The sequence below is a fragment of the Papio anubis genome, chromosome 16, assembly GCF_008728515.1.
Source record: "Papio anubis isolate 15944 chromosome 16, Panubis1.0, whole genome shotgun sequence".
NCBI lineage: Eukaryota > Metazoa > Chordata > Mammalia > Primates > Cercopithecidae > Papio > Papio anubis.
In genome coordinates this window covers 20075903-20091482 of record NC_044991.1, presented here as the reverse complement: position 1 = coordinate 20091482, position 15580 = coordinate 20075903, and the positions used below count along the sequence as shown (strand labels likewise).

The 15580-nt window shown below is 54.8% G+C and overlaps 1 protein-coding gene across 2 annotated transcripts; it reads left to right on the top strand.

The window, feature by feature from the left end:
• Nucleotides 1-303: 303 nt before the first annotated feature.
• Nucleotides 304-13150, top strand: SLC35E4 (solute carrier family 35 member E4). 2 transcript variants are annotated; one of them, XM_003905434.3, is made up of 2 exons: nucleotides 304-1587; nucleotides 9945-11249. In XM_003905434.3, exons 1-2 carry the CDS (start codon nucleotides 969-971, stop codon nucleotides 10376-10378), a joined length of 1053 nt encoding a protein of 350 aa, XP_003905483.1. In that variant the 5' UTR covers nucleotides 304-968; the 3' UTR covers nucleotides 10379-11249. The 2 variants fall into 2 exon arrangements, with proteins under 2 accessions (XP_003905483.1, XP_017800744.1); XM_017945255.3 differs by lacking the exon at nucleotides 9945-11249 and adding an exon at nucleotides 12825-13150 and having other exon boundaries at nucleotides 344-1587.
• Nucleotides 13151-15580: the final 2430 nt, after the last annotated feature.

The following is a 15580-nucleotide window of genomic DNA, read 5'->3' as shown; positions in this document are numbered from 1 at the left end:
GACCACGCCAGCTCGGGGTGGGGCTCTACTGGGCAGATGCACAGGCCCGGGGCAGAGGAGGGCTGATGGGGGAAATGCCAGGCCGATGGGGGAGGGGCTGTGAGCGGGAGGTGTTGGGGCGGGGCGAGACCTCCCGGCTCCGGGAGCGGGGCCTGGCCTGGGGCGGGGCCTGGCGGGGGTGCTCAGCCCAATTTTCCGTGTAGGGAGCGGGCGGCGGCGGCGGCGGAGGAGGAGGCAGAGGCAGAGGCGGAGCCAAGGGCGCACCACCGCGCCCGCCGTGCCGGGCCTGAGCTGGAGCCGGGCGTGAGTCGCAGCAGGAGCCACAGCCGGAGTCACAGCCGCAGCCAGAGCCGCAAAGCCTCCGAGAGCAGGAGTTGGAGCGCAGGCCCTGCTGGAACCGCGCCTAGCTCGCCGCCAGGCACCGGCCGGAGCACGGGCCGTGGTGTCAGCTCACTGCCCGGGCAGTGTGGAAGACAGCGAGCCCGCGACCCCCCAGGCCGGGCACCACCAGGCGCGGAGCCCGGATCGCCCCCCTGCCAGACCTGGTCACGGCCAGAGCACGCAGGAGTTCCCAGGGTCTGGATCTGCGCGCACCCTAATGACCTGGGGACCGAAGAGAAAAAAGGAACGAGGATTTCATCTAAAAGCATAGCGTGGGCACTAGGCGAGGAGGCGAGTGGAGACCACCTGGCACGGGCAGAGGTGCCTGGAGCCCACGCTTGAGCATCGGAGACCCTGGCATCCTAGCAGTCGCGACCTTGGCTCTACCCTGTCTGAGTTGGAAATACAGCTTAGCTCCTAGACATCGCTGGCACAGGCCTGGCACAAGTAAGCAGTGTTCTCACCTGTCTGAAACGGGACACGGGGTCGGAGGAACCAGGATCTAGCCTGGCCCCAAGCGGAGATCTCTGGTGGCCCAGAGGTGGTCATTGGGGAGCCTACCTCCTGCCCTAGCCCCACTGGTGCGGATGTGCCGCTGCCCACCGGAGCACCATGATGGCAGGATGACCTCAACCGAAGTAGCAGCAGCAGCTGGTGGTGCTCGGGCGGCTGGGCCCCCCGAGTGGCCCCCTGGCAGCCCTCAGGCCCTCCGGCAGCCTGGCCGGGCCCGGGTGGCCATGGCAGCACTGGTGTGGCTGCTGGCCGGAGCCAGCATGTCAAGCCTCAACAAGTGGATCTTCACAGTGCACGGCTTTGGGCGGCCCCTGCTGCTGTCCGCGCTGCACATGCTGGTGGCAGCCCTGGCATGCCACCGGGGGGCACGGCGCCCCATGCCAGGCGGCACTCGCTGCCGAGTCCTACTGCTTAGCCTCACCTTCGGCACTTCCATGGCCTGCGGCAACGTGGGCCTAAGGGCTGTGCCCTTGGACCTGGCACAACTAGTCACTACCACGACGCCTCTGTTCACCCTGGCCCTGTCGGCACTGCTGCTGGGCCGCCGCCACCACCCACTGCAGTTGGCGGCCATGGGTCCGCTCTGCCTGGGGGCCGCCTGCAGCCTGGCTGGAGAGTTCCGGACACCCCCCACTGGCTGTGGCTTCCTGCTGGCAGCCACCTGCCTCCGTGGACTCAAGTCGGTTCAGCAAAGTAAGTGCCTGGGTGGCCAACTGAGAAGGTGGGGATCCGGGTGGGTGTGTGGCCTGGATGGCCCTGTGAGGGGTATGGCTGTTGTCCCATTTTACAGATGAGGAAACTGAGGTTCATGGCTGTGGAGGAAGCAGAACTGAGGCTCAGAGAGGGCCAACAGCTCAGTGAGTTGCAGGCCCCAAACTCAGGCTCTGGAGGCCCAACTCGTGTTTATTTACTTATTTAGACAGGGTCTGGCTCTGTCGCCCAGGCTGGAGTGCAGTGGTGAGATCTCAGCTCACTACAGCCTCTGCATCCCGAGTTCAAGCGATTCTTCTGCCTCCGCCTCCCAAGTAAGTGGGACTACAGGTGTCCACCACCATGCTAAGATAATTTTTGTATTTTTATCAGAGAAGGCGTTTTACCATGTTGGCCAGGGTGGTCTTGAACTCCTGACCTCCCAAGGTGCTAGGATTAGTGCGTGAGTCACTGCACCAGGCCAGCTTTTTTTTTTTTTTGTATACACAGGGTCTTGCTATGTTGCCCAGGTGGGTCTTGAACTCCCGGCCTCAGTGATCCTCCTACCTCAGCCTCCTGAAGTTCTGGAATTACAAACCGGTATTTAGTGATAGCCAGTGATCTATGCTTTGACTAGCCCTTTATCTCACTGTTTTGTTCCCATTTGATAGATGAAGAGGCTTGCTCTGGGCCATGTGGCCAGTGAGCAACAGAGGCAAGATCTGAACCCAGATAGGAGGACTCCATCCTTCCAAGAGATGTGGCCTAATGCTTTAGACCCAGAGGAAAGCCAGAAAGCATGGGCCAGGGAGAGAAAAGGAGGTAAAGCCTTGAGCTGGGATTTGGAAGGTCAGGGTTCAGGCCTAAGTCTGGGGAGGGCTGATGTTTACTGGGAGCTACAGTGTGACAGGCTTGGTGCTGGGTGTTGACCTTGAGTTCTCATGGCAACCACCAACATTATCCCCATTTTACAGATGATGGGACTAAGACCCAGAGAAGTTCATGATTTGACAGGCCGGGCATGGTGTCTCATGCCTGTAATCCCAGCACTTTGGGAGGCTGAGGCGGGAGGACTCTTGAGGCCAGGAGCTCAAGACCAGCCTGGCCAACATGGTGAAACCCTGTATTTATTAAAAATACAAAAATTGGGGCCAGGTGCGGTGGCTCACGCCTGTAATTCCAGCACTTTGGGAGGCTGAGATGGGTGGATCATGAGGTCAGGAGTTCAAGAACAGCCTGACCAAGATGGTGAAACCCCATCTCTACTAAAAATACAAAAAAATTAACCGGGTGCCATGGCAGGCGCCTGTAATCCCAGCTACTTGGGAGGCTGAGGCAGGAGAATAGCTTGAACCCGGGCGGCAGAGGTTGCAGGGAGCCAAGATCACCCTACTGCACTCCAGCCTAGATGACGAGTGAGACTCCATCTCAAAAAAAAAAAAAACAAAAAACAAAAACTGGGCTGGGCGCGGTGGCTCACAGCTGTAATCCCAGCACTTTGGGAGGCCAAGGCTGGTGGATCACCTGAGGTCAGGAGTTTGAGACCAGCCTGGCCAACATGGGGAAACCCAGTCTCTACTGAAAATACAAAAATTAGCTGAGCATGATTGTGGGTGCCTGTAATCCCAGCTACTCAGGAGGCTGGGGCGAGAGAATCACTTGAACCCAGGAGGCAGAGGTTGCAGTGAGCCGAGATCACGCTATTGCACTCCAGCCTGGGTAACAAGAGCGAAACTCTGTCTAAAAAAAACAAAAAAAACAAAAAAAAAAAACCCAGCTGGGCCTGGTGGTGTGCACCTGTAATCCCAAGTACTGGGGAGGCTGAGGCATAAGAATTGCTTGAACTCGGGAGAAGGAGGTTGCAGTGAGCCGAGATCATGCCACTGCACTCCAGCCTGGGTGACAGAACGAGACTCTGTCTCAAAAAAAAGAAAGAAGTTCGGCCCTGCGCAGTGGCGCACACCTGTAATCCCAGCACTTTGGGAGGCCGAGGTGGGAAGATCATGAAGTCAGGAGATCAAGACCATCCTGGCCAATGTGGTGAAACCCTGTCTCTACTAAAAATACAAAAATTAGCTGGGCGTGGCAGTGCGTGCCTGTAATCCCTGCTACTTGGGAAGCTGAGGCAGGAGAATCACTTGAACCCAGGAGGCAGAGGTTGCAGTGAGCCGAGATCACGCCACTGCACTCCAGCCTAGGGATAGAGGGGGACTTTGTCTCAAAAAAAAAAAAAAGAACAAAGAACAAAGAAAGAAAGAAGTTCACGATTTACACAGAGGTCACAGGGTCCCTAATGACGTGAAGCATGGTCTGTGTGACTGCAGCAGGGCTCTGGGCAGTTTAGGGTAGAGGTTCCAGGCCCAGACCCGCTAGATCATTCTGCCTGAGGGCTGGCTTCCCGCCTTTCCTACTGAGGAGCATCTGAGTCGCAGCCTCTACCCTTTCTCTGCCTCAAGCGCCCACTCAGAGTGGGGAGGTCTGGGTTCCAACCATACCTTTGCTCATATTTGCTGGGCAACCTTGGACAGATCAGGATTTTATCTGGGCCTCACTTTCCTCATCTGTCAGTGGAGGAGAGTTGGAGTTGATGGAGTCCAACGGGCCTCTTGCTCTCCCTTCCTGCCCTGAGATCCTGTGACCCAGGCCTGGGAGAAGGAAGTGGGCACTCCAAGAATGCTGGGCTGGGGTTGATGGCAGCCCGCAGCCAGGGAAGATTGAAGTCAGAGTTCAGCCCTGCCCTGGCATATTCAGAGCTGGGACACAGAGGCCCTGTCACTATCCTCCCTGGCCCCGAGGCAGGGCCAAAACCCAGTTCTATTTTTTGCCCTCAGGTTACATGATAGCTGGAGGCTGAGCACAGGCATGAGCTCTGGGCTTGAGTCTGCACTGGGAAACCTGACCTATGGGCCCCCCCATGCAGGACACAGTGCTGCGAAGGTCCTAACCTCAAGGCCTGTGCTGCCCCTGCTGAGAAACAGTCAGTGCTCCTCACACTGGGACCCATGCAGCCCCAACCTTCAAGAGGGGTTATGGCTGGCCAGGCCTCAGGCACTTGGGCATGGAGTGGCATGTGCCTGGCATCGGGCTGCATCTTGACTCCTGCCAGCTCCTTCTTTACCTCCCTCCCCAGTCTTAACTCCCTGACCCCTGGGGAGGTTGGGTCCTTGCTCTAGGCTCCTGAAGCACCCTCTGCTCACCCCATCATGGCTCCAAATGCCATGTATGATCGCCACCTGGTTACATGTCTGCTGTCTGCCAGACAGATTTGGGCAACTCTGTGTTCCTGGAACCTAGCCCCGGGGCCTGGCAGAGGGTACATACTTTGTAAATTATAATTTTTAAATTTTATTTTATTATTATTTTTTTGAGACAATCTCTGTCGCCCAGGCTGGAGTGCAGTGGCGCAATCTCGGCTCACTGCAACCTCTGCCTCTTGGGTTCAAGCAATTCTTGTGCCTCAGCCTCCTGAGTAGCTAAGACTACAGACTTATGCCACCATGCCTGGCTAATTTCTTTTTTTTTTTTTTGGAGAAACAGGGGCTCACTATGTTGCCCAGGCGGTCTCGAACCCTTGGCCTCAAATGATCTTCCCTCCGGGCCTCCCAAAGTGCTGGAATTACAGGTGTGAGCCAACATGCCCAGATGGATAGATTTATTGATGGCTCTGACAGGCGAGCCGATCTCATAGAATGGTTGGGCTGCATGGTTCAGGAGGGAGTTTAGAGGGCTGGAGGCCCCACTAACAGAGATGGGAGCCCTGCAGAGATGGGGAGGAACAGACTTGAGCCAGGGCCTGAGATAGGTTTTTTTTTTTTGCTCATTTGTTTGTTTATGAGAGGGTCTTGCTCTGTCATCCAGGCTGGAGCACAGTGGCTCACTGCAGCCTCAATTTCCCAGCTTCCGGCAATCCTCCCACCTCAGCCTCCCAAGTAGCTGGGACTATAGGTGCACCTCCATGCCAAGCTAATTTTTGTATTTTTTGTAGAAATGGGGTTTCATCGTGTTGCCCAGGCTGGTCTCCAACTCCTAGACTCAAGTGATTTACCCACCTCAGCCTAAAGTGCTGGGATTACGGGCATGAGCCACCACACCCGGCCTGAAATAGGTTTTGAACAAAAGGAGGTTTCTACAGCAAGAGGCTCCTGGAGAGGCACCAGGGCCAGATTCAGACTCAAGTGTACGTGGCTGATGCCAGCTCCATTCCTGAGAGCAGAGTCTGTGGGAGCAGAGGGCAAGTATCCAGAAAGAAGGCTGGGCATGGTGGCTCACGCCTATAATCCCAGCACTTTGGGAGGCCAAGGCAGGCAGATCACTTGAGGTCAGGAGTTTGAGACCAGCCTGGCCAGCATGGTGAAACCCCGTCTCCACTAAAAATACAACAAAATTAGCTGGGCATGCTGGTGCATGCCTGTAATCCCAGCTACTCGGGAGGCTGAGGTAGGAGAATCTCTTGAACCGGGGAGGTGGGGGTTGCAGTGAGCCGAGATATCACACCACTGCACTCTAGCCTGCGTGACAGACTGAGACTCCATCTCAAAAAAAAAAAAAAAAGTCAGGCGCAGTGCGTCACGCCTGTAATCCCAGCACTTTGGGAGGCTGAGGCGGATCACAAGGTCAGGAGATCGAGACCATCCTGGCTAACATGGTGAAACCCCGTCTCTACTAAAAAATACAAAAAATTAGCCAAGTGTGGTGGCGGGTGCCTGTAGTCCCAGCTACTCAGGAGGCTGAGGCAGGAGAATGGCGTGAACCCGGGAGGCGGAGCTTACAGTGAGCTCGAGATCGCACTACTGCACTCCAGCCTGGGTGACAGAGCGAGACTCTATCTCAAAAAAAAAAAAAAAAAGTATCCAGAAAGAGGAGAGCCCAGACAGCTGCCGGCAGGGCCAGCGGCTTCCCTCCTTCCTGGGCCAGTTGTAGGCCCAGGGGGCCTGCACGAGGAGAGTGCCGTCTTCCTACCCACAGAAAGGGTGGGAAGTGGGGCGCCAGCCTGCTGAGCTTGCTCTTAGCTGGACCCCCCCACCCTGCCCCACATCACAGAGCAGGCGGACTCAACCCCTGTCCTCTGAGCTCTCAGGCTGTGTGTGATGGGGGAGATGCACTCAGATATAGAGATCACAATGACAAAAGAGAAGTTCTAGAGTCAAGGTGGTCACAGGTGTTGGGGAGCAGTTGCTTCTTCCTGGGGAGCCCTGAGAAGGCTGCCTAGGGGAAGAGGCATGCAGTGAGGATGACAATAATGTAACCATGAGAGCAAACATTTGTTGGGGCCTCCCTAAGTGCCCACACCATGCCCAGCTCTTCATACTGATGGAGGAGGAAAGGGTGATCTGGGAATGGGAAACAGGCTGTCCCAGGGCACGGGGTGTCAGCCAGCAGGAGCAGGGTGTGGGGATCATGCCAGCTGCCGGGGTGAGCTGGCATCAAGGGCATCACACAGGGCATCAGGCCCCGTGTTCAGCACGTCACATGTGAGGGAGATGTTGCTACCTGAACCACACTACTCACAAGGAGACTGAGGCATGCAGAGACAGTGTCACACCGCCCGTGAAAGAGCAAAAGGGACAAGCCAATAGCAAGCAGACAGGGTTTAGAGAAGGGTCAGCTGTTACCTGTGGCAGAAACCTGGGCATGTTCCACTAGAAGGAGAAGTGACAATGAGGCAGGACAAACAGGCTGACACTTTGGGGTCCCCAGGTAGAAGTCAGTTGCCGCCTCTGACAGCAACTCGCCGCCCTTTCCCTGGGCTGCAGGAAGGGGAGGTGGAGGAGTGGGTGGGATGTACAATGGGTGCGAGGAGATGGGTGGGAAGGTTAGGACCTTCCTGCCTGGCTGCCTTGCAGAGGGTGAAATTTGCCAAAGGTGAAGTTCACCTGAAAACCCACATGCCTTCCTGTGATGGGACGTTTAATGTGGAAGCCACAGGCAGCTCATAACAGTGTTAACTTTCGAGCCTGCGAGCAGGAGGCATTCTGATTATCTGTTCATTTCTAGAAACGTTTCAGCCAGAGGGACTGTTTGTTGCCTAGAGAACAAAGCTAAAACATCAGAATGAAATTGAGAGAGAAATAACATTTCCTATTCTAAGCATAGCCTATGAGTAAGCATCTCTGTGGCTTTTTGGAAAGTGTGTGTCAGAAAATGCATAGAGGCTCGCAGAGGCCTGGGAGGGGACCTGTGTCGACTACTCATCTCTCTCCACTAACTTGGCGAAGGCCCCATGCCATCCTTGCCCTCATGCAAATAATGTCATTTCAGCCAGGCGCAATGGTTCACACCTGTAATCCCAGCACTTTGGGAGGCCAGGCTGAGCAGATTGCTTGAGTCTAGGAGTTTGAGACCAGCCTGGGTGAACCAGATGATGAAACCCCATCTCTACAAAAAATTTTCAGGGGCGATGGTGCATGCCTGTAGCCCCAGCTACTTGGGAGGCTGAGGCAGGAGGATCGCTTGAGCTCGGAAGGCAGAGGTTGTAGTAAACTGACATCGTGCCACTACACTCCAGCCTGGGCAACAGAACCAGACCCTGTCTCTAATAATAATAATAATAATAATAATAATAATAATAATAATAATGTCATTTCATCTGGGCACCCCTTTTGGCTGATGGTGGCACGTGTACACGCAGGTACACACAGATATACAGTCAGACATAGGCAAAGCAGCAAGATCCTCTCTTCCCTTACAAAGTGAAAAGGTTTCCTCTTAGTCCTGGATTCATCTTGACAAGCCCCAGTATTAGCAGGAAAAAAAAAAAATTGCTGATTATCAGTTATAAACAGTGAGTGAGAGCCAAGATCCCACAATGACCTTTTGTTCCCTTGTCACTCCAGTGGTCATAAGTGAATGAAGCAATGAATGGGTCACCCTTTTGACCCAATTTATTATTTTCTTTTATAAATTCTTATTTTTTAATGCAAAGGCCCCCATGTAGCTAGTAAGTGGCAGAGCTGGGACCCTCTGCTGGCCTGCCCTTTCATGGTGGCTGGAACTGCAGTGTGGGAGTAATAAGGGCTGTGGCCCGGGTGGTTGGGGCCAGTTGATGCAGTCTTCGAAGCTGGGTTAAGAACCTTGGGCTGGGTGCGCTGGCTCACGCCTGTAATCCCAGCACTTTGGGAGGATGAGGTGGGAGGATCACCTGAGGTCAGGAGTTCAAGACCAGCCTGGCCAACATGGCAAAACCCCATCTCTACTAAAAATACAAAAATTAACCAGGTGTGGTGGTGCGTGCCTGTGATCCCAGCTACTTGGGAGGCTGAGGCAAGAGAATCACTTGAACCCGGGAGGCAGAGGTTGCAGCAAGCCGAGAGGCAGAGGTTGCAGCAAGCCGAGATCATGCTACCGCACTCCAGCCTGGGCAACAGAGCAAGACTCTGTCTCAGAAAAAAAAAAAAAAAAGAACCTAGGACCTTCAGGGCCAGGGCAGCCCCTGAAGATTTATTTTTATATTTTAGAGACAGGGTCTTGCCCTGGTCACTGAAGTAGACTGCAGTAGCATCACCATAGCTCACTATAGCCTTCCTCTGGGCTCAAGTGATCCTCCTGCCTCAGCCTCTCAAAGTGCTGGGATTACAGGCATAAGCCACTGCACCTGGTCGATAGACAGGGTCTCACTCTGTTGCCCAGGCTGGAGTGCAATGATGTGATCTTGGCTCACTGCAACCTCCACCTCCTGAGCTCAAGATCCTCCTGCCTCAGCCTCCTGAGTAGCTGGGACTACAGGCACGTGCCACCACTCCCGGCTAATATTTTGTACTGTGTAGAGATGGGGTTTTATCACGTTGCCCGGGCAGGTCTCAGACTCCTGGACTCAAGCGATCTGTCCTCCCAAAGTGCTGGGATTACAGGCATGAGCCACCATACCTGGCCTTTGTAATTTTTTTTCAGCTATTAGTCTTCATACTTATTGATCATTTAGATATCCCAAGCAGATCACTGTTTCAGCTCGTGGGAGGCGGTTTGAAGTGGCTGATAACAGACTTATTTATTTTAGTTTAGTTTTTTATATTTACTGAGCATTTCCCATTTAAGAGCTTTATGTATGCTGTCCTTTAAAATGTTTACAACAACCCCATGATGAGGTTTGATTATTACCCAACTCTCCGGGGAAGGAAACTCAGGCTTACAGAGGTTAAGCGCCTCTCATAAGCCCAGGTCACAGCTAGTCAGGGGTGAACACAGGTCACAAACGCAGGTGGTCTGACTCCAACTCTTGACTGTCAACGTTTCAGATCAGGAGCCACTCGCCCTGCCTGAGGGGTCCGGGCAGACTTCTTAGCGGATCGGCCATAGGGGTCATAGTGGGGTGGCTGGAGGGGATTGTGTCCCTCTGGGTGCTCATGGCGGTTGTCCTGTTGCAGGTGCCCTGCTGCAGGAGGACAGGCTGGACGCGGTGACCCTGCTCTACGCCACCTCGCTGCCCAGCTTCTGCCTGCTGGCGGGTGCAGCCCTGGTGCTGGAGGCTGGTGTCACCCCACCGCCCGCTGCTGGTGACTCTCGCCTCTGGGCCTGCATCCTGCTCAGCTGCCTCCTGTCTGTTCTCTATAACCTGGCCAGCTTCTCCCTGCTGGCCCTCACCTCTGCCCTCACCGTCCACGTCCTGGGCAACCTCACTGTAGTGGGCAACCTCATCCTGTCCCGGCTCTTGTTTGGCAGCCGCCTCAGTGCCCTCAGCTACGTGGGCATCGCACTCACTCTTTCGGGAATGTTCCTTTACCACAACTGTGAGTTTGTGGCCTCCTGGGCTGCCCGTCGGGGGCTGTGGCGGAGGGACCAGCCCAGCAAGGGTCTTTGAGACCTAGGGGATCTCAGGAGCCACTTGGGATGGCCCTGGCCTGAATCCAACCCTCAGCCATAGCCATAGGAAGAATGGAAAACAGGGCTGGGCATGGTGGCTCACGCCTATAATCCCAGCACTTCCAGAGGCCGAGATAGGTGGGTCATCTGAGACCAGGAGTTTGAGACCAGCCTGGCTAACATGGCAAAACCTCGTCTCCACTAAAAATACAAAAATTAGCTGGGCATGGTGGCGCGCGCCTATAGTCCCAGCTACATGGGAGGCTGAGGTGGGAGGATCACTTGAGCCCTGGAGATCAAGGCTGCAGTAAGCCAAGATCGCATGCCACTGCACTCCAGCCTGGGAGACAGAGCGAGACCCTGTCTCAAAAAAAAAAAAAAAAAAAAAAAAAAAAGGGGAGAACACGCATGACATCTGTTGGGGGCCATGGCAGGGAGGGGAGCTTTCTGGATAGGGCTGGCTTGGAGGTTGGAATGGGGACTCCCAGGGAGACCTGCCTCCCATCCCTGCCTGCCTCACCCCTGCCACAGACTCTGCTCACCACTGGATGGTGGGTCCAAGCCTGGCACAGTCCCTGTGCTTGTCAGAGTCATTATGATTAATATCAACTATGATGCCAAAAAGTGCTGGGCAGACTTTGAAGACCTCAACGTGTTAATGATGACGATGATGATGATTCTTGGCGGTTACACAATCCTTCCTCTTGGAGGGGAGGCAGCTAGGAGGCCCAGCAGGGGGGCTTCTAGGCTGCTGGGCTCCCCTAGGGAGTTGGGGTAGTCTATGCCAACTGCAGGCAGCTGCTGTGTCCTCACCCCTGGGCCCCCCAATTTTGGGTCATCCATCCTCAAATACACTATTTTTGCTTGTATGCCTGTGTCATTTGTTGGGGGTACAGAGGGGATATAGGGAGAGTGGGAGGCTTCCCACACAGAAACTAGGACATCCTCCCTTACCCTTACCCATCGCGGTCTGTCTGGCCCCCCACCCCGAGCCCAGTGCCATTCCCTCAAATCCCTCCACTGGCCAGGCCACCATTGCCCATCTTCTGGACAGTGGCAGTGGCCTCCCCCTTGCTCTGCCGTGGCCCCTCTAGTCCATCTTACACACAGCCCCCTTCACCCAGAGGGATCTCACTAAAACATGTACATTCTGATGCTCCTCACTGCTCCTGGGACAAAGTCAGAATTTCCTACCCCAGACCCCTAGTCCCTCAGGACGTGGCACCTGCAGCCTCACCCAGCTCATCTCCCTTCCCCTGGACTCTGTCTTCCAGCCTCACTGACTTCTTTTGGTTCCCTGTGATACCAGGCCTGCTCAATGAAGCCTTTGCACATGCTGTTCCCTCTGTTCAGTCCCCCATTCCTACAACAACCTCCTCCCTTCTCATGGCTTAAACCCTTGCCTGGAGGAGAAAACCCAAACAATGCAACTCTTTTTAAAAAGAGAAATCCAGGCCGGGCGCGGTGGCTCATGCCTGTAATCCCAGCACTTTGGGAGGCCGAGGCAGGCGGATCATAAGGTCAGGAGATCGAGACCACGGTGAAACCCCGCCGGGCGCGGTAGTGGGCGCCTGTAGTCCCAGCTACTCAGGAGGCTGAGGCAGGAGAATGGCGTGAACCCGGGAGGCAAAGCTCTCAGTGAGCCGAGATCGCGCCACTGTACTCCAGCCTGGGGGACACAGTGAGACTCCGTCTCAAAAAAAAAAAAAAAAAAAAAAAAGAAATCCAGGCCTGGCGCGATGGCTCACATCTGTGATCCCAGCACTTTGGGAGGCCAAGGTGGGCAGATCACCTGACGTCAGGGGTTCGAGACCAGCCCGGCCAACATGTTGAAACCCCATCTGTACTGAAAATACAAAAAATTAGCTGGGCCTGCTGGCATGTGCCTGAGGCAAGAGAAATGCTGGAACCCAGGAGACGGAGGTTGCAGTGAGCCAAAATCGCGCCATTGCACTCCAGCTTGGCCAACAAGACCGAAACTCCGTCTCAAAAAAAAAAGAAAAGAAAAAAAGAAGAAGAAAAGAAAAATCCAGTCACTTGAGGCCAGGCATTGGAGGCTGCAGCACACTATGATCACGCCACTGCACTCCAGCCTGGGTGACAGAGCAAGACCGTATCTTTTTGAAAAAAAACAACAAGGGCTGATGAGGGTCTTGACAAGGGACTGTGCTCAGGAGGCTTGCAGGGGTGCAGGAGAGCAGGGCTCCCATGTAGGGAACCTAAGACAGGAGTCCCAACCCCCAGAGCTCCCTGACCCGCCAGCCAGTGTCAGCTTTGTTATTTACCTCTGAGCCTTTCCTTGGCACTTGTAACAGTTAACTCTCCCCACCCAGCTACCTTTCCTGGAGACCACCTGTTAAAGATGATAAGGACCCAGGCTGGAGTGAGAACACCTGGGACCTAATCCTGCTCTGCCCACCTGACTGGGAGCCTCCCCTCCCTAGGCCTCAGCTTCCAGATCTGCAAAATGGAACTGATGATCCCCTTGGAGAGGGTTCGAATGAGGGGTGCTGAGCAGGGCCAGGAGTGAGGAAGGAGGTGACAGCACCAACTGGCTCTGCTTCTATCTTGGGGTAGTCACCCAACCTTTCTGGAAACCATCTGCAAAATGTCTCCCGTTTGTGTGAGGAGCAGGAGCTAGACCAGGCTGGGGCTGTGGTCTGGGGAGACTGAGATTCAGAGAGGAATCATTCAGATTCAGTAACCAGAATTCGTAAGGGACCACAGTGCCAGTCAGTGCTAGGCAGGGCTGAGTTAAGGGCCAGCCCACCGCAGGGTGGGAGGTAGGGGGTTGGGGGGGGTTAGAGAAGGCCTAGGAGGACCGGTGTGGGGTTTCCTGGTCCCAGGCTCCACCCAGGCTGCCTTACAGAAGGGGAAGTGGGCCTGGGCTGAGTCACTCATCACCCACCCTCTGACTCAGAGATGCCACTGGCCCAGCCCAGTCTCTGAGCAGCTTGGATACCTCTGGCCTCCACTCTCAGGCTTTGCCAGGCAGGATGGAGGGATGGATGGCTGTGGTCAAATCCTCCTTGGTGACTCAGGACCCTTTCCCATCCAACAGGCACCCACTGCCATAGTAGGGACCTCCCTGTACCACCCTCATTTCTAGGCCTTGTGGGATGCTTGGCTAATGAGTGAGCCTCACGTCAGATTAAAGCCTGCCCCTGGTGGTTGTGGGGACAGGTGACTGGGGTTGTGTGTGACCTGGGAGCTGATTTGTCACCAGATTCAGGACCATTAGACATTGAGGTGATTCCCTCAAGGCCACAGCCAAAGCCATCCCTATCACCCCTCCCAGTAGTGGGCACAGAGAGCACTGGATTGCGAGTCAAAAACTTGGGTTTGGCAGGATGTGGTGGCTCACGCCTGTAATTCCAGCACTTTGAGAGGCTGAGGGGGGCGGATCACCTGAAGTCAGGAGTTCAGGACCAGCCTGGCCAACACGGTGAAACCCCATCTGTACTAAAAATACAAAAAAATTAGCCAGGTGTGGTGGCATGTGCCTGTAATCCCAGCTACTCGGGAGGCTGAGGCAGAAGAAGTGCTTGAACCCAGGAGGCAGAGGTTGCACTGAGCTGTGATCATGCCATCACACTCCAGCCTGGGTGGCAGAGCGAAACATCCTCTCAAAAACAAAAGTCCGGGTTTCAGTCCTGACCCCTCCTACTTATGATGTGACCTCAGGCTGGGCTCTTCCTCTCACAGTATCCTTGGGAGTGAAGATCACCAAGATAACAGTGGGGAGGGAGGGTCCCATTGAAAGGTCGTTGTCCCTCCAGGCTCTGCTCCTCAATATTTCTGTTGCCTCAGGCAAGTCTCTTCACCTCTTTGAGCCTCAATCTCTGCATCCAGTCCCTGCTGGGAAGCCTTCTCTTTAGGTAAACAGGTGTTGCCTCCCTTCGGAAGCTCTGCTCCCCCCACAAGACCCCACCCCATTCCATGCCAAGCTGAGTTTGAAGCTCCAAACTCACAGGTGCAGGGAGCTCACCCCAGCTCCCTGCACCTGTCCAGGCAGGGCCCTGATCACATCCCACCATTAGGGCTGGATTCTCGTCTCTCTTCACTGGACTGGGCTCCAGGAGGGCTCAATGCTCTCTCCCGAGCACCGGCATAGCCTGTGGCATGGAGTGGGCAGGAGAGATTAGTCAAGAACAGAGACAGCAGAGTATGGTGGGTGCACCTGTAGTCCGAGCTCGGACTGCGAGCCAAGATCGCGCCACTGCACTCCAACTTGGGTGACAGAATGAGTCTCCATCTCAAAAAATAAATAAAAATAAATAAAAAAGAACAGGGGTTTTGGAGTTGGACTTATGCTTGAATCCTGGCTTCAGTACATCTGAGCTGTGTGATCTTGCGCAAGGTCCTCCCCACCTGTGCCTCTGTGCATTGAGTGGGGGCAGCAGTGGAACTTAACCCCCTACCAGCTTCTGGAGCTGTAATGGACAAAGGCCTAGGAAGGCCTCAGTCTTATCACAGATGCTTCCACTTCCTCCTCAAGGCTTCTCTTGTTATCTGCCCCACCCCTCCTCAGCCTGCCGGAGCACATTGAGAGTCCCCCAGGGATGCTCCTGCCAGAGCACAGCAGTGTGGATGCCAAGCCTCCAGTCCCCTTGTCCTGCCTCGGAGGAAGCCTGGGAAGCTGGGTCTGTGCTGGGCATCCTGCCATTGTGGACTTCGAAACAAAGACCTGTCTCAGGCCCAGCTGCCTGGTGCCCCTTCTACCCTCCCCTAGTGGCCCTTGGATTGGCATTCCAGGGGGCCACGGCAAACAAGGATCATGAAGAGTCCTTGTTTGCCCTGGCCCCCTGGAAGGAGCAGCTCCTTCATGCTACGCTGCCCTCAAATTAGCTCAGGGATGTCAAATCCTCCACCACTGCACTAAATAACTTCCTGGAAATAGCACAAAATACTTAACTGAGGGCCACTTAATGGAGGCCCACGAGAGGTTTTGAGCCACGGATGCACATGACAGACCCTATGTAGAGAAAAAATTGGAGGGGCTCGAGACAGGAGGCAGGGAGATTAGGGAAGACCTGTTGTTGTGGTCTAGGTAACTACATGACGGTGGGGACAGTGTTGGGGCAGAGTGGGTATCGGTTGTATTGATTTAGAATAACTATTAATCTCAAAACCTGATGGCTTAGAGCAACAAACATGTAGTATCTCACAGTTTCAGTGGATCAGGAATTCGGGAGTGGCT

Excerpts from the sequence above, each read along its gene's own strand:
- SLC35E4 (XM_003905434.3), top strand. The coding sequence starts at position 969 with ATGTGCCGCTGCCCACCGGAGCACCATGATGGCAGGATGACCTCAACC. Across the intron at positions 1,588-9,944 it reads ACTCAAGTCGGTTCAGCAAA|GTGCCCTGCTGCAGGAGGAC; the intron begins GTAAGTGCCTGG and ends GTCCTGTTGCAG.